At 26.9% G+C, this 22,930-nt stretch overlaps 1 protein-coding gene across 5 annotated transcripts in view; it reads left to right on the top strand.

Annotated features, from left to right (window-relative positions):
* LOC123290835 (nuclear receptor coactivator 2) overlaps positions 1-22,930 on the top strand; it is a 227,487-nt gene that overhangs the window by 138,212 nt on the left and 66,345 nt on the right. Inside the window, exon 1 of one of the 5 annotated variants that reach the window (XM_044871173.1) lies at positions 11,261-11,308. The exons of the other annotated variants lie outside the window; for them this stretch is intronic. Coding sequence (XP_044727108.1) covers positions 11,307-11,308 — 2 coding nt within the window. The 5' untranslated portion in view covers positions 11,261-11,306. Of the gene's footprint in view, positions 1-11,260; positions 11,309-22,930 lie in introns of those variants that run through there. 5 annotated transcript variants of the gene reach the window in all.

The raw sequence follows: 22,930 nt of genomic DNA, 5'->3' as shown, positions 1-22,930 counted from the left end.
AAAATTACTGGACATAAGAAATGGGAATTTTTTTAATGATTTTTTCTATTATTTATGAATTATTTGTCGTTTATCGCTAAGTACTATTTTTCGTAATACTTAATTTAAAGTTATTTTCGGACACTTGACAATTTTTGCAACATTCTATTCTTTTTATATTTCAATAATTTCAGTACAAACCTCTGTGCTCGGAGAGCTATTTTCCGAAACCATAAAAGATAAAAGTTTACCGTTTAGTAGGATGGCTCAACGTAACGACCCGAACTAACAATTTTGTAAGGTAAAAAAAAATCCTTTTGTAAAGTCTAATATTAACACCAATCACACCAATTCACACCAATTTTATGAAAGATGACTATAGAGTAAATCAAGCAAAAATAATGTTTTAATGTTATTTTAAATTTGTTTTGTTTAAAGGGGTGTTATAATTTTGATCGCTATGTGTGTGTGTCTGTGGCATCGTAGCGTCTAAACGGATGAACCGATTTAAATGTTTTTGGTTTCATTTAAAAGGTAATTTAACGGAAAGTATTCTTAGCTATCTTTTATTCTTTCAAGTGCGGTTTTAGAGTTCCGTAACCGAAAAAAAAAATTGGCTATTATGAAATATAATTTTACCATATAAATAATTACTATGGAAATGAATGGTCAAACAACCCTGGCTCAATTTATTTCGAAAAGTGAAATGGTAAAAAAATTATGAATAAAAAATTAGGTAATTCAAAACAATAATTCAAAAGAACAAAGTTAACTCAAATATTTCAATTTCAATTAAAATATTTCCAAAAATTTGTCCCAAAAAATGATATTTTTCTAAGTATCCTTTTCATCTCATCTGATGTCCTTGACCATCACTTTGATATTGATTTAAGAAAGAGTGTCATAAATTTAAAGTGTTTATCTGTGCGTCTGTGTGTTTCTCAGTGGCATCGTAGCTCCTAACCGGTCGACCCGACTTCAATGAGAATATTTTAAAGCTAAGTTTCCAAAAATCGGTTTTAAAGGAATAAATCGAATTTGTCAGGGGTTTTTTTAAAGGTCAATTTCACTTGTTAAAAATCTAATTTTGAAATAAGTTAGTGTCTCCAAAAATGTTGAATGTGGAGACCTTGCTTTGTTCACGTGAAAATACATGATCAATGTGTGGTAAAGATTCACTTTTTCTTTAAATATGTGTTCACTATATGGATTTGTTCTCAGATCAAAATTGTAGAAAGTTTAATGGATAAGTGTAATTGATTTTTTTACGGGTTATCAATCCTTGTTCTTTTAAAAATTTTAACAAATGTTTTGTGTATTATCTTTTTTTATTATTCATTATTCGACATGTTTTACTAATTAACAGCTTGATTCATTTGTTAATTTTTTTTTCTAGATGTTAATTTCTTTAACTCTTTTCATGTTAAGTATGGTTATTTGTTTTAAACATTCCACAAGTCTTTGTGTCATATTAAAGCGCCGCCGTTAAGTATTCTGTACATTTATCCTTTTATATTTTCTTACAAATAAAAGACTAGAAAAAGCATTGTTTTTATAGAATATACATATATGAAGTGTTATACTCAAGAATATTTCGTATTTAATGACGCTTTGTAACTCTATGATGTAATTTGAACATTAACATATACTTTTAACACTAGTAGCTCAGTTGGTTAAGGCGTAACTAATTCCGTTCGCGGTATGAATAGGGTACCGAGTTTCATTTCCGCCGTCCCAAGAAAATTCATTTAATTCATAGTTTTGATGGACTAGTGTAGTGCATAGTATATACATGAAGCGGAAAAGGTGATAATCAGCGAATATGAGCGTAAAAGGTGGGCTCTATAGCCCATATGTGTCCTTCGTGGATAGCCAATGTAACCTAACCTAATCTAATTATTAGTAACCAGAGTAACCATATTCAGGACTTTTTACGCATAATTCGAGCATAAAGATTGGCAATTCAAAAAAAATTATATATATATATATATATATATATATATATATATATATATATATATATATATATATATAATTGATTGCTTAGAAAACGGCTAAAGATATCGAAATTGTTCATTATATATTTTTCCAGCAACTTTTTTTCAACAAAAAATTTCCAACAACTTTTGTTTGAAAAAATTTGTTATAAAATCAATTAATATCACGATATTGTTAATTAGCATATAAATATATATATTTGACCGTTTTTGATGATTTTCGGGAAAATAGAAGTTAATGGTTTCCGAGATATTTTCTAAAATTCGTTTTTTATGGATATACAGCGTTAATTATCCAAAACCCAGCACTTTCTAGACTGCGCGTTGGTAGGGTCTTAAACTAGATACCGAAACTTTCCTTTTTTTTTTTATCTTTTTTTCCCTTTAAATAAGTTAACACAAAATATGATTTTGAGCGGACCACTAAATGGAAAATATGAATAGATATTCCTCAAAATTATATCGATAACTATACTTAAACTAAAACTTTAACCAGTTAATAATTATTTTTTAAATTTTCAGAATTTCACAAGATTTACATACTGTTTCCCTATGAACGCACATAGCAAAACACGGTGGTTAATTAAAGTCTTTAAGTTACTGAAGGTAATTATCAAACAAAATACCAAAAAATAAAATAGAATGTTCCAAATTTTGGATACACCCCCGATAAAATTGTCTAGACGTTGCTTGTTGGTTTATTAACCCCAGATTATGCAGTCCATATTTTTATGGTAGATAACAATATTTTCGTATAAAAAAATATTGTAACCGATTTTTATAAACTCCTTATCTTGGTTTTTGCCACATTTCCGTTTGCGTAAATATATTTACTATTTGAAATAGATAGTAATTTAACCTCACTATTTTTAGTGGGCACAATTCTTCCTATTTCATGCTATGTAGCAAAAATTTATTTTGTATACTTCCTAGTTCATTAAGCATTATTTTCTAATATCTACGTATTAAGTATAAATAAAAGTTTATTTGGAAAAACGATTTTTATTTTTTTAATATGCCAATTCAAGTACTTCATACACTGAGCATTTGTTTTTTTAAACTTCTGAGCATTAGATGAAGTAATTTTTACGACAAAACAAGTGGAAATAAACAATTGACTGAGTTAATTGTTGAAATATCGTGTACCTTGAATTTTTTGTTGTATTATATAGAGTGCTTTATTTTATGAATAGTTATACCAACATTTTGTTTGTTACATCAATATTTCCAAGCGGTACAAATTTGGACCTTAATTTAAAACACGTTGTTATATACAGGGTATTAAAAAAGGATTTAGATGAATAACCGAATTAAAATACTTGTTTAAATAATTTATAGTATTTATTAATAGTAATTTTACGCAGATATTAAACTTGACTTAGGTTTTCCGGTTCAATTAAATCACTTTATTCCATCCCTGGTAATAAACAGACGAACACTTTAAATTAGAAAGTTGTTATTGATTAAAAAGGTAAAATTTATGGTTCGAGACATTTTTCCGCAAACCGTACAGTTTAGGCCAAAACAGACTGAAAATTTTTGCCCAAAATTGCTTTTTCGTATGTCTTCTACGGAATCTGGGCACTTTTCGAAAACATTTTCCAATAAAAGTGGTTTATTTTTCTATAAAGACCATTTTTGTTCAAAATAAATGAAGAAGCGCGCAAAAAGCTATGATATGTCTTTTTGACCCGGAAAGTCAATTATTGAAGATTCATACTATATATATTGTTGTATCAATTTTTATAAAGATCAACTTGTTTGACACATTTTTCCATAAAATCATAATTTTCCTGTAATTGCACAAATTATCTTGAAAATTTGTAATGTACATTTTCACGCGAAATAGATAAAATGTCATTTTTTAAAATTTATGCCGGGTTGCTCAATAAAATTTATAGGTGACTCAGTGATAGTATCCTACTGAACAACCCTTTACTGTAAAATTTAGCCAACCTTTTATAACTTTACCTTTTTAGTAATAAGTTAAGGAGTAATGTTAAAATTCTACATTCCTGGTCAAAAATTAAAGCTAAAAATTTCTTGAATGAAATATATTTTTTAAATATTATTATTGAAATGAATCAAACACATAAATATTATTGAATTTTATGTGAACAAGCACTTAAAACAAGCTATTAATAATGATTTTCAAAATTATTTTTGGACTGTTTGAAAGGTGTGGGTGGTTTCATAATAGGAGTGTGCGTTTTATATACTTTGGTGGTCGGTCATAATAAAAATTTATCACATCATTTATGCCTAGTTATCAATAAAAATAAAAATCTAATATTTATTACTTGGCGGCATTATAAAACGATGTTTTTTTTCTTGTTTTCTTGAAATATTAAATCAACAGAGAAATTGTTTTTTCAATGAGGATTAAAATGATTTTCAAAGAAGTACATAATTAAATTGGCATTTTGGTTAATGATTTGAAATTTGTTATACTAATTAAAAATGTACATCTCGTAATATTTGTATATTTTAGTAGCTAATAGGATATGGAAATGAATTGGTCATCATTTTCTATGAAAAATATTGAAAAGTTTGCCAAATGTCATTGTTCTGAATTATTGCGTAATATTAAAGTTTGCAAAACTTTATTGACTTTGGCAAGAATGTAAAAAGGTTATCTGGCATTGAAAATTTTATGGGAGAATATGCAAAGCAATCAAAACATCTTCAAAATAATTTTTTATAATTAAACTGCATTACGAATGTATAAGTGTAAAATGAGATTTTAAAAGCTTTTATTTAATTTAATCTGTTAGTAGTCTTCTTTAAGGTTGTTGTCTCGCTATGAGCATAGTGTCCGAAAATTGTAATTTTTATACTTATTGAGGATATTATTATATTTAATTATAGTCCGAATAGTTAACATGGAAAGTATAATAGTAGACGCTGTGTTTTTGAAGTTTTTTAATAGTAGAAAAAACAACCAACCTTCAAATTTTCAAAAAACTAAATAAACATTGATGCATTTGTTCTGAGTTTAAAAATAATTTTGACCGTTTCATTATTGAGATATAAAAGATACAGTTAATCAATTTTATTGTTGATCAGAAACGGCTATAGTTAGAATTATATAGTTATAGTTAGAGAATTGGTTGTTGACACATTATTTGACTACAAGCATATATTTGTTCTATATGCATATAAACTTTAGGGAGACAAACACCTTAAGGTGTGTTGGACGTAAAATAATTCAAATAACTTAAATAACGTTGAAATAAAAAGTTAAAAATAGCAAAATATACAAAAATATACAAAAAATTATAAAAATATGGTGGAAACGGTGTAGTAAAACTAAATGTTTATACCTAAACAAAAAAAAATAAAAAAACTCCCTTGGTCTGTAAAGTACAAGCACAAAATTTAACATGATTTTATAAGCTTTAGATTATACTTCTATTACGCTAAAAAGCCATGTTCGCATTTTTGAACAGTTTTCGAATTGTAATAACAAAATGTTTATATGTTAATATTAATCTTGTAATACAATAAAAAAAAAATTAATTTCTATAGAAGCCATGCTATAATTATGATAATTTATAATGATTGATAAAAAATTATCATCATTCTTTGAATAGGTATGAATATGTCAGATGAATTCATTAAATTTTCGCCTACATGTAATTAATTTTTTTTTAATTTTAAAAACTTGATATTTTAAATAGTTATTGCTTCATAATAGAGGCATTTTTGGTGCAAATATTAAATACAATCATTGTTCGTTCCGAACACTCTATACTTGAATATAAAGCTTTTTAATGCGCTAAGAAGTAATTTTTCACTGAATCAGTATACAGTAGATTCCTAGAAGTCCTTGGCCGTCCTTTAATGAATCTTTCTTCTAAGATGAATTAGATCCAGAAAAATGTTTCAAACAAATGTCAACGTATTAACAGGTGCACCTCATAAACATCTTAGGTTGTACTCGTTACTGGTATGAGATACGAATCCTAAGTAAACTTAAAATTAATTATATACTTGTAAAAATACGAACATTTTTTGGAAATATGAATAGATTCAAAAACGAAAAATGACTGTTAAAATCTACTAAAACTATTAAAATTTGGAAATTGGAGCCAAATTTTTATTTTTGTGGGGTTTTTAAAAAAAATTGATACAATCAAAAAAGTACTTCAAAAGCGTTATCTTAAGGCCAAATAGAATTTCAGAATTCCTAGACTTTTTTGTAAGGAGAAACTTTTTAATCTAGAATTCTAGAATATCCTTTTAATCTTATCAGTAACGAAAACGATTTGACATTTAACTGGTTTTGAAAGTTTTACACAAAGTTTTTTAAATATAAGTTGGACTATAATGCAAGATAAAAAATACAAAAATTTTAAAAGAGAAGGAAAAAAAATTAAATGAAAACCATTTTTATAAAATACGCCCATAAATATTACAAACCACACAGATCGTAAACGATATTGTCATAATGTCCTCATTTAATAATACGGACGCCAGCTATTATATACCTCGATTCTCACTCACTGACTCTGTACCTACCGGTTGTACGTGTAAAATATGTACGATTAACGTCACATAAGTCAAAATAAACAATTCGCAAAACATATTGTGTGGTATTTTTATTAACGAAATTACCTTCTTCTCTGTATGTAGATTCGATTGTATGTTAAATAAATACACTGTGTTTTTGTTTTTTTTTTTATTATTAAAGTTGGTAACACTTGTTTAATTCATCTACTGACCTATTAATCTTAAACTGTGTCTGATTTTTATTATACTATTTTTTAGTAATATTTTTAAATTGAAAATGTATATTTTTAATTTAACTTTTATTTTCACATGGTATTCTGTTTTTAATAAACTGCGCATGCTACATAATTAAATATTTTGTCTGTAAGTTTTTATTCTTCATTGCATCTTTTCTCTTTTTTTATTTAATTCTAAATATTCGAGAAATTAATAATAAATGTTGTCAATAAGTGCTTTTAAAATTATTACCATTTACCTAAATAAATTTAACAATATTTCTCAAGATTTAAGATTTATAATCATAAAAAAATTAAGAAATTTAACCATTTAAATAAAAGTGTGCATAAAAAATGAAAAACAAATATATGCCCAGTCAAAAATAATAAACGAAAAACACCATTCTAACATATAATGTTATAATTATGACACTTAGAATGGTAAAGCACGTGCATTTTATTTGATAAACAGTAAAAATGAAAATGATACAAAATTTGTTAAAAATACTGATTTTGAAAGTTACCTTCGCATAAACCGTACAGAGAATCGATACGAATTTTTCACAAAAGACGTATAAAAGGATCATTTATTGATAAATAATATCTGAAATTTTTGGAATCATTTTCATTTTTACGGTACCGAAATACCTTAAACAAAACTGCTTTTAATCTAAATAATCTAAAGGTAGTAAAACTTATTTTAAGATGCAAAAATTTCGTCTCTCCTGGCTTTTCACTCTCTTAAAACCGTCTAGTTTGACATTAGAATCAATAAATTACTATTTAAAACTCCCTGCAACTTATAATCGTCTATTTTTAATAGTTTAAAAAGATAATAAGACTGACTAGCTGTGTGTTTATGAAATCCGATAGATAAAAGGTTAATAAGGTTAATCCGGTAATGTAAATTTGTGATCAAAAACACATATTTATTGTAGTAAAATGCGAATATAGAAAATAAAAAATCTCTGTCAAAAATTCGCGATGAAATGGTTCACATATTTATTCTACATAACATGAATAAAAAAAACTTTTCTTATCACATAATATTGATAAAAAATTATCGGTATGACAAGATAATTAAACAATTTTACTTTTTTATTTTACATTTGTAAAAGAAAAGAATTCTTAAGAAATAAAAATGTTTTTTTATTCAAAAAAATCATTTACATTTGAATTTTTAATGTGCACAAAACAAACAGAATATATTCGCGGTTTCGTTTTTAAAAATATTCTAATTTAGTTTGTGTCATGATATGTAATTTTTTTCCAGTATTAATGTTGATGAATTCTATTATAACCTTGAAATACCAAGGTCAAATGAATTCAGTGACTGACTGACTGTCACTCTAAAAGCGTATATTTTAATATGTTTGTGTGTTCGTTGCACGGCCGCGGCATCGGCAGTCCGACTCCGCTCCAAGTCCTATAGTAGAGTTTCGTTTGTGTGTCTCGCCTTTAATCAACTTATATTCTGCATCCGCACTATTATTTTATCAACCAACACACATTGATCAATCGTCAAGAAGATAACATAAGCGCCTCTTCTGGTTATAAATCCTACTTTTTATTTTATACTCTTTTATTCTGCATTGTTATTTTATTTTTCTACACGGAGCAATTTTTTCTTCATGATTTTTTAATTTTTATTAAAGTATTATATTATATAAATTCAAAATTTGGCAAACAATGTATTTCACATTTTATTTTGGCATTTTAGTACCTAGTCATTTTTCTGGACTGCATTAAATAGCTTATCTGTGTTGCGTTCGGAATCTCTACACTTCATATCCAAATCATGAAAGTACAGCAAAACCTTGCCTTACAAAGTGCTTTGTTGCACTGAAAAATGTTATCACATGCTGATTAAGCAAAAACATTGAAAACAATTTGAATTGTTTTCAGACAATTTCAGACAATAGTAATAATAGGCACAAGCAATATTATTTTGAATTACGAGAGAATATTATTTTGAATTATGAGAGAATAGATAATAAATTGCGAGGGAAATGAATATGGAAAATCGTTAGCATATCTTAACCTCATGATAACTAGCCACTTGGTTCATTTTCATCACTTGATAACTTTTGTCCCACATATGGGATATTTTTAATTTTAAATGAAGAAAAATCACAAACTATGATATTTTACGTGCCGTGTACGGGAAATTTTGAAAAACTATTAGGTTAATTTTATTTTTAAACTTTCAAATTATCGAGTAGTTTAATATTCAATTCAAAATTTAAGATAAACAAAATTTTTACCATCACTCAATTGTGATCAGCCGCGGTTGTAAAATATTTTATCCCATATACGAGACAAAAGTTATCATGAGGTTAAAATATTTCTTCACATTCATATGTATGGCTGCCTAAAAAAATTAAGTAAATTTTTACTTTATAATTTTCTCCGTGTACAAACTTATATTATTTGTTGATTGAGTTTTCTATAATTTTTAAATAATTTATGCTATATATGATTCATAATTTATTAATGTATTTTCAAAAATTTCTTTTGTTTTTTAATAATTTTAATGAGTTGCCAGACTAAACAATTTTTTTTTTCATAAATTAGATTTACGGTTTTAATGTTTCAAATATAATCGTCAAAATATTGTTTTGAATCTAATTATGAATGAATTATTTTTTTTTTTTTAAACTATTCTAATTGACATAATATTTTTTTTCTTGTGTATGAAATTAAAACTCACCAAATATAATACGAGTTAAAAATTATTTTAGCAATATTCAATGAACTAATATTAAATTTAAACTAGTGTAAATATCTCATCAAATTTATAATGAGTATGATAGAAATTAATGTAAATATTCGCAAAAAAGCAGTCATATATTTTCGTAAAACATTGTATTCTGTGGTAGTCCTAAATGTTTTAAAATAAATTGTCGGAAATCGATAAAAAAAAAAAAACTGCAATGATTGTGTGCATCACATTGCTTGAAATAAAAAGACGTTAAAATAAATATATTTATAGAAGACATTTTTTATGACGGAGTTTTAAACAAAATTCTTAATTTTGCTGTAAAATGATTTTGGTCATTGCAAAATTACAATTTTCATGCAATAAAACGGTCATTGTATGGGGAATTAAAAGCAAAAAACGAAAAAAAAACAGCTCGATCAGGCGAATTGTTATCCAGTTAAAACTGTTGCAAATTTGAAAAATGCAGTTATGGGAAAATTGGCGTTTATAGAGATAAAATAGTCATTTTTTTGTTATAAATTAGGTACTTTTTAGAACGTTTTAGCTCAAAAATCCAAGATAAATTTTTAAAATTTTATTATGTTATTTTTAAAATATAAACTTTCGGGAAATATAAAAAAAAAAAAAAAAAAAAAAAAAAAAAAATCTTTTTTAAAAGACCAGTGGTGCTACGCGTAAAAAAAATCCCATTCAATATGTGGGATGATGTAGAACTAATTCATACGATGTTATGGATTAACGTAGTAAATCATAAAGTATATATCTTTATAAAGTTACTTAAAAATCATCGATATTAATCAATTTATTTAATAATATTGTCTTGCAAAATAGAAATATATATTTTTATTTCGATAGTTCAGCATAAATTTTAGACCGAATTCAGCAATTTTAGTTTTACCGTAAAAACATATTATGTAACAATTTTTGTTCTAATTTCTCTATTTTATGTACGTTGTATGAATCCATAAGTAAATTAAATAGATAATTGAGATTAAATTCCGTATGACCGTTTTTGCTAATACCGGGTAGCCGTTATAACCGTAGTTGTCGCATAAGGGGAACATGATGATAATTTTATAAGAAGATAGATTTTTATAGTTTTCGTATCTTGTATTGTAGAGCTTAAGATGAAAATAATAATTTAAGCTATTGTTTCTCTATTCTCTAGGTTTAATAAACTTGGAGAAAAAAATGCTAAGAAGATAATTTTTTATTAATTTAAGTTTGATTAACATCGTGAATTTTCAAAATAAAAAAGAAAATTAACAAAGTTCCTATCTCGTGAATAGCCCATTGAGTTGTAAATAAAGGAACTTTTTGCTTATGATTTTTTATCTTCAACACCACTCTGCTCTTCTAATTCAATACTTTTGGCACTTATTTGTTACACAGACGAAATTCTATAGAAGTTTGTGTGAAGTTGGTATCCTGTGGATCTACCATTTAAGAGAAAGTATATATATTATAGATCAAGTCTGCACTGTGTCTTAACATCTACAATTTTCATCAAAAGTTTCAAAATTATCTCTCTGATAATTGTTTTCAAATCATTTGAACTTGAAATATCAGCAATATAGACAGAGACCATAGACCTAAGTATACAGAAATGTGCAGTTGAATTTTTTCCTCAAAGAAATACAATTGTAATAGAATCATTTTCATTAAAAATTCAATTGCAGTTTAGTAAAATTCACATTGCAGAAGCTTGGTAGTTTTTTTTGTTTCCACAAAATTTTATTCGAGTTTAGTATAATATGTTTATTTCAATTCGAAGTCACTAAAATTTCATCTGACTAATATATTTATGTTTTGTTTCAGGTATGTGCATTTAATTTTAACATTAAATTCATTCAAATTCTTCTACGATGATCACCAAAACTCATGTAAGTCTTAATTTATATAGTTTGGTATTAATATCAAAACGATGAAGATTCTACCCCTCAAGGTCTAATCAAAAATCATTTTAATGTTATGGGTTTTCACGAAATCGTGCAGTTTATTATTTTCAATTAATAAATCAAATATATCACTAATATTTTTTTTTTTCAATCTATTCTTGGAGGTAAATTGAAATTCTTTTTTTCTCGATAATATTTTATTAATTTGGCTAAGTTTCAATTAAATTTTAATAGTCATTTTTTATTGAATTTTAATAATTTTATTTGCCCAATGGTGATGATTTAATTTATGAATTTTTTTTTTTATTGTAATATTTAATGGAACTTATTTCCGATTTCAAAGATCAAATTTTATATTAATCTCCCGTTCAATTATGTATATCATCAATTTAAATAAATTATACAATATTTTTTTAAATAATATACAAAATAATTTTTGTGATTAAACAATTTTTTTTAATTTACAAAAAGTTTTTGATTTAACTTTTTATAATAAGAGTCATTATTGGCAATGAAAAAAGCTGCAAGACCTAGCCTATGCTTTTTGTAAAGGTAGTTCTTTATCTCAAAAGTAGCGTAAACATAAAAAAGAACTAGAAGTTAGAGTGCAGGAAGGAAAATTGTCCCAAAATTTTTATTCATGGTGATTTCTGTACTCTTTTTCGAGGTTATACAGAACTCCTTTGTAAGCCTTTTCTCTATTCGGCATTACCTCTGTTTCTTTTGAAATCAGAAAAGATACCTTTCGAAAATAAAGAAAGTGTTGTATTCGCCAAAAATTTCGATTTCGATATTTTAATGGAAAAATCCATTTTAAACATCCCAAAATCTTATCTTGACTAATTGAGGTGTGACGTCTCAGTTGAATGTTGAATCTCACATAACTAAAAAATCATCAGCCGTGGAATGTTGAAATTTTGAACAAAGCAAAGTCGCGTATGCAAGGGAAATAACATTTTGGAATTTTTTGGTAAATATTATCAAAATATAATTTTTTTTAAGAAGCAAACTTCAAGAGCTTCAAGAAACTTCGAGGAAAGCCTAATACTATCTATTGGAAGAGTTTAAGATATCCTGAGGATGATTTTAGTTACTAAAGCCTGTACTAAAACCTGTTTTTTAATAACTTTCAAAGATTTCATTTATTTTCATTTAAAATTAAAATTACTTCTAAAAGTCTTAAAACTAGGTATTAAAAATGTTTAAAAATAATGATTTATTGCCAATAATAAAAAAAATGACGTTAATTAAATTTTTTTACTAGATCCTAGGTAAAATTGTTTTTTGACACTTTATGCGTAGAGGCATTTCACCGTTAATATGTCATAAAATATTTCAAATTTGTAGAAAAACCTATTTTAAATTCAAATAAAAAAATATAATTTATCACACTGTTAAATCAGTTAAATAATTGATGGTATTGGTATTATAAGACAACATAAAACTAATCAAATTGAGGTGTAACATAGTGGGAGGGAAGAGTGGTGACTATAACTCACACACAACACAAAAATTGTGTAATAATCGAGTATTTTCATGTTTCTTTTATTTGATTGCGTTTTTTCTGTTAGAAATAATATATTTTAAAATGAAAATTTTTAGCATTGAAAATAGACAATATAATTTATTTCTAGATGAATAAATTGACTGACATGCAAATTGAATTCAAAATCGTTAGATAAATTATTTTTTCTTTATACTCCGGGAGGTGTGGTTACCGTAGATTTTCAGATTTTATCATTGCAATATTTTTCGACAATAATACTACTTTTTATACCATGTATATATGAAATATACATAGTATATTTAGTTTAGTCCCAAGTTTGTAACGCTTAAAAATATTGATACTACGAACAAAATTTTGGTGTAGGTGTTGATAAAATCTTCTAATTAGTCCATTTTCGGTTGTCCGTCCGTCCGTCAATCAACACGATAACTCAAAAACGAAAAAAGATATCAAGCTGAAATTTTTACAGCGTGCTCAGGACTTGAGGTGAGGTCGAGTTCGTTAACGAGCAACAAAGGTCAATTAGGTCTTGTAAACCGTTAGAGATAGAACAAAAGTTTAAATGTAAAGTTTAAATGTAAAAAATGTTCCTTATCAACAAATATCAACTTTTGTTTGAAACATTTTCTGTAAACATCACTGTTTGACAGGTATATGTGTAATGTGATACAATATGTTGTAATCAACACTGTCTATACATGGTATTTCAACAATTAACTCAGTCAATTGTACTTGTTTTTTTAATAATTTGTAAATAAAAAAATTTATATCACATAAGAATTCTAAATTTTTGTTATCAATATACTATTAGAACTAACATTCCAAAAATACAATAATGTACAAACAAATTTTCCACATCTGTTAGAGTAGGGTAAAGCGTAGTACCCCCGATACAATATACCTTGATATATTATTTAGTTTCTCGGAAGGCTTTGCTATTTTTCAGATAGCAACTATATGAATACAAATGTTTAGTTACTAGAAAACAAGCAACATAGGAAGTTGATTACATTGATTACAGTGTTTTGTGGTCTAAATTATCTTTCATCTAAATTACTGCTTATTATTCATGGGTATTTTATTATGCCATATAATGCATTTTATTTAAAATAAAGTTAATTTTCAATTGTTTATAATATTGATAAAAAGTATATTGATTTTTGATATAAGGAGAGAATTCATTGTTAAATTTTGAAAAACACGTAAATGTAAATTTTGATCTTTGGTACTACTCTGTCCCCTAATAGGCTTGTTGTGATAAAAGCTACAAGAATTTTACATTATTTTTAAAAAAATTATAAGTGATTTATAAGTACATCTATCATTATCTCTGCATTTTTAGGTATGCATTATAAAATTTTAGAAATATATATTTTTTTTAAATTTGTAGGTTAATATTATTAATTTTACTTTTAACTAAAAACTGATTCATTGAAATGGTTCGCGGCATCATGTATGTCCGTCCGTTGTCCGTGCCTTGTTTTATTCAACACTACGTACCAAGGTCGCATTCCAATAATTTGTGGATGTAAAGTAAAAATATTATTTATATATTTTCATTTATTATTTTCGTATGGTTTTTTTTTATAACTTTGACACAGTTATTAAATGTTTACCCAGGTTATATACAAATGTTTTGTTGAGTTTTTCTAGGAATAGATGTACCGTGATTTGTTTTTAAATTTTTCCAAATAAAATTTTTTTTTGTGCTGCTTTTATAACACGAATCATTTAATTCCATTTTGAATAAACGATGGCCATGAAATTATTAAATTAAGTTTATGGTGTGAAACAGAACATATGACCTTCTAGAAATTCGTTTATGTTCAGAGCAAATAGATTGTTTCACTTGATTTGTATATTATGTTCGCACACAATATACAAATCAAGTTAAAAAACTGCACTATTAGAGTTGCAAACAAAAAATTCAAATTATTTGTAAACCATGTATATGAAATATACCAAGGTTTAGTCTAGTCCCAAGTTTGAAACGCTTAAACATATTGATACTACGAACAAAATTTTGGTATAGATGTTCATAAAATCACCTAATTAGTATTTCCGGTTGTCTGTCTGTCCGTCTGTCCTCGCGATTACTCAAAAACGAAAAGAGATCATGTTGAAATTTTTATAGCGTGCTTAGAACGTAAATAGTGAGGTCTAATACGTAAATGAGCAACATAGGTCAATTGGGTCTTGGATAGGACTCATCTTGTAAACCGTTAGAGATAGAACAAAAGTTTAAATGTAAAAAATTCCTTCTCAAATAACTTACTTAATCTTTAATAACTATTGTTCCCTATCAAACTATAAACAACTTTTGTTTGAAACATTTTTTCGTAAACATCACTGTTTACCCGTGAGAGCGTAAATTATGCGCTAATTGTATAGTACATATTATATGGGAATATCAGTTATATATGTGTGATATGTATGTATGTGTAATGAGACAGAGTAATCAACACTGTCTATACATGGTATTTCAACAATTAACTCAGTCAATTGTTTATTTTCACCTGTTTAAATCGCTTAAATATAATAATATTCAATTATATAAATATATTCCTTTTTTTCTATCTTACATGAGTGCTTAAATTTTTATTAAAGTTAATATCTTTGAAACACATTATCTACCATGCAATAAAAATATCTTTTACAAATGAAAGAGACAAATTTTTAATATTAAATACCTTTTGCAGGAATGCACCTCACACATATTAAATGGTTCAGCTTTCTCAGTTGAGTAATTTTATTCGTTTTTGAGCAATTCATTTTAAAATCATACTATAAATTGATTGAACATTTATAAAAATTTTGAAAAAAGTATTTTTAATGATTATTTTATAAAAATAATATTTTAAATTTGATTTGTAAGTATAAAACAGTGAAAATAAGGTAGGTAGTATAAATAAAGGATAGCGGATTGTTTGGACAATTTTAAGTTGAAATTTTCGTATATTCTTTTGTCCAAAGATAATAATCAAGGGGATTAAACTTAATAGCAAACAAGTGAAAACAAACAATTGGCTGGGTTAATTGTTAAAATACCATGTATAGACTGTGCTGATTACATTTTCAAACTACACATGTCACACATACATGACTGATATTTCCATATAATACATACTAAATAAGTTGCGCTTAATTTGCGCTCTCACAGGTAAACACTGATGTTTACGAAAAAATGATTCAAACAAAAGTTGTTTATTTTTGTATAAGGAACATTTTTTACATTTAAACTTTTGTTCTATCTCTAACGGTTTACAAAATGACGCATTTGACCTTTGTTGCCCCTTTAAGAATTCGACCTCACTTTTTATGTCCTGAGCACGCTGTAAAAAATCAGCTTGATATCATTTTTCGTTTTTGAGTTATCGTGTTGACAGACGGGCGGACAGCCGGAAATGGACTAATTAGATGATTCTATGAACACCTATACCAAAATTTTTTCCGTAGCATCAATATTTTTAAGCGTTACAAACTTAGGACTGAACCTAACAGACCTAAAACTACCTTAACACTTGATTGATAGGCAATTTTACAGAAAGAAACATTATAACGCTAAACTACGAACACAATACAATTTAATCGATAAATGGTCTGGAATCTTCCTTTAATATGTCGGTACAGTATCCTTAAAAAATACGTAATGTTTTTATAACTTTAATATATGACATAACTATGATCTTTTTTGAAAATAAAATACGATTTTGAACAAAAAAATTCTTATGCATATCAAATATTTGTCTGACGTCATCCAAAATTGAATACAATACATAATGAATCAGAAATTCTTCTTTTTTTTTACAAGATGGGATATTAAAATTTATAATTTTGATCGCGATTTTAACTCATCGCCATTTTTTATATACGAACATAAATCGATATATTTATGGTTAGGATTCTATCTAATATGTTGTTGTATTCAGTGCAAAAGAAGCTGCAATTGATATTTTGCGAATATTGATTCTATTCCATAGAAGGACAATCGGGTATATTTAAATATTCGATCAGGATAACTTGATTCTCAAATTTTAATTCTGAATTAAGAACTATCGAAATGATACTAGTTTGAAGTTTGATCCAATTATAATAACATTCAATTAAGAAGGATTACTATAATAATTTCCATAATTTATGAGATTCGTTGAATATGAATTACGTAATCAGACTGGACTGATTCAATAAATCCCTCTATGCAGTAGCGTACTTAGGACATAAACATTTTCAAAGCTCGAGATTTTTTTATACTCTCTTCCCAAGATAATTACACTACTGCTTTCTTACATAGAACGTAAAATAAATAAGATAAAGTTATTAATTAACCAACAAACTATTCCCTTGTTTGTCTATTCTATTTCTGTTCTAGGAGATAGATATTATAGATTAGGATGAACGTAACGTAAGTATGAATACAGTACCTACCTACGACTGACTGACTGACTGACTGCTGCTTTTTAAAGTTAAAATGAAATATATTCTCTTATTAATGATTGTTATGTAACATAAACATTAAACATATTCATAGTGGATATAATAAGCAGACATAAGCAAACAAATAAACAACATGAAACATTTAATTAAAACAACTAATCATATTTAATAATAATGCGCATGTCAAATATTTACAATCATTATTTATATTTATTTATTTATTATATATAGCATAATATACGTGATATATATATTCAATTATTCACATTCTCATATTAAATTACTGTCTTCACCCTGAAAATACAAATTATAATTAAATGTATCGGGGAATGGCAGTGCCTCCGCCAAATCGAGCGCGAAGCAAACACTGCCGTACCATCCTTTACTGGAACCATTTCGCCGACTTTTCAGGCCCCTATTTGAGAATCTCTGGATAAGACCAGAGCGCAGAAATTTTCGTCATCCAGTAAGCTATAATCACATACTTATCCAAAGTTTCAAGTCTGTAGGTCATTTAGTCACTCACTCACTCACTCACTCATGATCATCAGAATAAAACTAGTTCTTCCCATAAACTCAGAGAGCTGAAATTTGGTATAGAGTTACGGTTTAATGGCCACATAAAGGGAAAACTATAAAAACTAGGATAATCGAAGATCTGAAGTACCTGGTGACCATGAAAAAAATAAATCAATACGCCCACGTTTCTACAAAAAGAAGTGAAATCCCACCAAAAACATTCTATAAAAAATTAGAAGTCGTGCCCAGTCTAAGGTTCCTTACTGCGATTTCTTTATTATTATAGCTAATGTTGTGTGACTTGGCCGTGGACGTTGACGTGGTCTCAGATTGGTGCAAACAGTGATTTATTTATTATTATAGTTAATATGTTGTGTGATTTGGCAGTGGACGTTGACGTGGTCTCAGATTGGTGCAACTATAATAATAAAGAAATCGCAGTAAGGAACCTTAGACTTGGCATGACTTTGTTCTAGATTTCATTACTTTTTAGAGATAAACAAGCAGCCCCATCGAGACTTGTTTTTTACAGAATGTTTTTGGTGGGATTTCTTTTTACGCTCAAGAAGGCACAAATATTAGACCAGTGAGACCAAAAATTAGTAACTTAGGATCCAAAAAACATACAAACAACAATATTTTATTATAATTTATCAATAAATACAATAAATTACTTGTCAGAAAGCTGTTGGTTCGGCTGTTAAACGCTATAACCAACACGGTTTGTTACGTATTTTATCTTTCAGTTTAATGCAAGATATTAATTATACAGGTTTTTTAGATAGTGAAGTGCTAACTTATTTTTTCAGATTATAACTAAGATTCCGACAAAATTTACCAAAAACACGTATAAACAATGCAACGCGACATTTCGAGTTTTGAAGCTAACAGACCTTCCTTTTTGAAAATCGATTCCAAATTTCAAAAAGTATGAGATTTATGGCTTTTGGGAAAATATTTATTTATAGGGCCCTTTGACATATAATGTTCAAGTTCAATATTAGGTTATCCAAATCAAATTTTTTGAAAAACCGTTTTTCCGGGATGTTGCGTTGTTGTTGAAATTTTCTGTTTTCTTTATTTCGAGTCGATTGGTAATAATCCAATCTGGTAATAATCATCTTTATGCTGTTGAGTAATCTTTACAGTACAAATAAAAGTTTTATGTATATTTAAAATTTGATTTTTTCATATACACTTTTTGAGGGATGAAAATTGTTAAAATCGCGTTGTTTCAAATTTTTAGAGAAAAATTATCCCAATTATATGATATTTCCCGAAGCAATTCGGTAAATATTATTTGTTTAAAAAAAATTAGTTTAAATAATATCCTATCAGGTTACCCACCGGCAACTGACACTTTCACGTTTAGGAGTGTTTTTTAAACGGGATCCTGCAAAAATATTCCATACGAATATTATTCATGTTCAATGGCGAGTTTTACCGGGCCTACAACTAAATTGACTATTATACTATGCGTTATTAGTAATTATAGACCACGATGTAACTACAATAAATACTCCATAGTGAACTTAATGATCGATAATGTGCCCGAAATATTGTGTACTCTGCCATTATAGGTACGCGTGCCATTGATCCGCCCTACAATGTAGTGAATATCAACAATCAAGGATACACAAGTACTTAAGGTTCGATAACCATAAACAAAACCAAAATTTTGTATTTAAATTACCGGACATGACAATCTAATAGATTGCAAGCGAAGATCACTCCAAACACAATAATTTATTATTTAAAAAAACATTCAGATGAAATTTTTAATTAAAAATAGATAGAATTGTAATTAGCCGTATATACATATAATACTAATTACAACCGTACCTAACTACTTAAAACACTAACAACACAAACCTGCAGAGTATTTTAATTAATTTTATTACCCGACCGCAGAAACCAAAAAGCAGGGTTATTAAAATATGTTTGTATGTGCGTACGATTGTTCACTTTTTAAACCATAGTCAATTGCATGCAGCGTTAGATTTTTTTCAAATGTCGCGCCCAAGGTTCTTTGAGAAAAAACAACAATTGAGTGCGTGCCCATGATACGCAATAAAGTTGAGTTACGGATTTTATTTATGATTAGTTGAAATTTAATCGTGTTTGGTATCAAACTTAAGGTTTAATACCAATCAAGAGACGTTAAAAGGCATATTCTACAAAGAGCAAAGAGCACATTCTTAAGGTAGTACGAGTGCCAAGGAAATTTTTGACTTGCGGTTGAAATTATTTGTACCTTATTTTCAACTTTGATGATAAATTTTGTGATAACTTCATGAATGTAGACGAAAAATAAGAATACAATTTTTCGATATCTGCATTGGTTTTCGAAATATCGAAAACTAAATAATCAAAAAAACTTTTTCAATTTTCGATATTTTGAAAATAACTCCAGATATCGAAAAATTTTATTCTTATTTTTCATCTTATACTGTCAAGTTATAACATAATTCATCTTCAAAATTGAAAAAATATATTTTTTTAAATTGGTGTCCCTACTATCGTGCTCATACGTCCGTAATTAGTCGAGCACAACTTTTTTTTTTTCATTTTTCAATAATTTATTAAGGGTTTAACTTTAAATAGTTTTTTTTTTTTTTTTTTTTTTTTTTTTTTTTTCCCGCCGACTAGTTTTGGAGAAATCTATGAAAACTTATCATCCATTTACCGTTTTCCCATAAAACCAATGTTAAATATGCCTACTTTTGAAGTCATTTATTTATTTAAATAATCGAGCAACCTCTCTAAAATTTTCAGAATTGATTCAGGTAAAAAAATCAAGCCTTTTATCCAAAATTATCCTGGCGCTTGTACATCCTTAAAATATTGCATTGCCTTATTTTAAAATTATGAATGAATAAAGTCCCGATTTTCATGTATAAAAATTTTAGACTATTAAGGGTTATTTAATGAATAAAATAAAAGTTAAAACTAAAAACTAGGCAAATAAATAAAACATACAGGAGATCAAAATCCTGATATCACTTGAAAGATTTTAGATTAAAAATCTTTGACTTTTTAAAATCCTTTTTGAAGACTTTTCAAATGCATTAGAATTTTAATTTTCTTCCATATTACTTACATACTTTTGTAGTCGGGTTTTATTTTAGATTTTTGATAATAATTTGATGAGATTTGTTCATTTATTTGGTCACCAAGTGTGAAGGATACTCAACATCACCATTCATAAAGTCTATAATTATTTATTTTGGTATCTTTGTTTTGTTTGTGTTGATATTTAATTATTTTTGTTAACTAATTATTATAAAAAAATTTTTTGTTTTTTAAATGGTTGAAACTTCCCACATATGAGAATTTAATTATAACATATTTTTGATTCCTTAAATGTCGTTTTAATCTTGTACTGACTGATTCAATTTTGAGTTATTATTGTGGGTCTTTTAATTATAATAATTATTAATTCGAGTGCAGTCATCATATTTTTATGTCGTGTATATTAAAAATATTTAGTCTTAAATACACACTTAAACTCAATGAATTACTCCCATTAAATTAGATGCAATTTAATGTTTTTATCCAAAAATACAAAAGATTGAGAACAATCAAAATATACAGATTATCTTATGTTAAACAACTTACATCATTGCACATCAAGGGAGCAAAACTAATAGTCCAATAAAATGAACTTTAAAACTACCATTCAAACTGGAAGCCTGTATTTAGAGAGAAGAAAAAAGTTAAAACTAGCCCCAAAATTTCTTTTTTGAAAATGTCTAGAAAACATATGAAGATATGGAAAAGAGTGTTAAATTAAAATATAGATATCAAAAATTTCCATAAAATCCTATATGATCATTTTTGACGTATTTGCAATAGAAACCGAGATATTTGCAAGAAGCAAATCTAATTTATAGCTCAGCCGCAAGTATGAAAAAATTTATAATAAATCGAAAAACGTAATTTTTTTAATTTTTTTCTTAAATGGTATCTATAAAATGTAGCAAGTCATCTCAGATAAATAATTTTTTTTTAAAATCTTTATCGCTTTACTCGCAAGGGGGTACCCTCCTTTATTGAAAATATTTCGGTTTCTATTGCAAATATGTCAAAAGTGATCGGGATTTTATAGAAAATTTTGATATCTGCATTTTTTATTTAAAACATTTTTCCATATCATAGTATGTTTTTTTCTAGATATCTTCAAAAAAATGATTTTGGGGGTAGTTTTGAACTTTTTTCTATCCTCTTAATAAAATTCAATATGTTTTAAGTATGCTGCAAATTTATGTCAAAACAAGCTTAAAAAATATTGGCTTCCAGTTTGAATAATAGTTTACAAGATCATTTTATTGGACTATAAAGAATATCTCAGATCTCATATTTATTAGATCGAGAACATGTGATCTGGGACATTTTTCACTTGCACCCTTGATGTGTATACTATTTTTCTCTCCAGAGGAGGCAAAAAGCGACAAGTTCGTTTTGCATAGCGAGACGAAAGATGACACTTTTTGTAAGTATGTAAGAAAAAGTATTTTCCCTAAGAAGAAGAAAATTTTAAGCAAAATTATAAAAATCTCCAAAAACACGGAAATAAAGTAAGTTTGACAATTTTGTATCTTGCTTTGCTGAGTTGAGGTTTTATTTCTAGTTTCGTTTCGTTATCATTTGTGGTTTAAATAACTATCCAAAATATGTTCTATGCAGTATCAAAAATCAATATTTTATTGAATTCCATTAATATTTTATAGTTATAGGAAAATTTTCGAATATTATGGCCAAAAATATTACAGAAAATATGTGTATAACCATAACCAATAAGAGATAGTCGAATGGTGCAACATGATCTACAGTAATGAAACAATAATGACGTATATGCACAGTAGATTGACATAGACCACCAGATGACACGGTTGCATAAGATTGTGCCACACATACACAACTTTTGATACATTAACATGAAATAGTTCTTACTAGATTAGCTTTCTGGTGAATAATCACGGTTAACTAATTCATAGTGATGATGATTACATCAAAATACGTATTTATAATTTTATATAAATTGAGATGAATTTGAAATTTTACATATTTTTTTAAATAATATAACAAAATTCTTTAAAATATTACACCCGCCCTATAATTATTTACAGTGTAAATAGTTTTTGTCT

This window comes from Chrysoperla carnea, chromosome 1 (assembly GCF_905475395.1).
Source record: "Chrysoperla carnea chromosome 1, inChrCarn1.1, whole genome shotgun sequence".
Classification (NCBI taxonomy): Eukaryota; Metazoa; Arthropoda; class Insecta; order Neuroptera; family Chrysopidae; genus Chrysoperla; species Chrysoperla carnea.
This window is presented reverse-complemented; position numbering and strand designations above follow the sequence as displayed.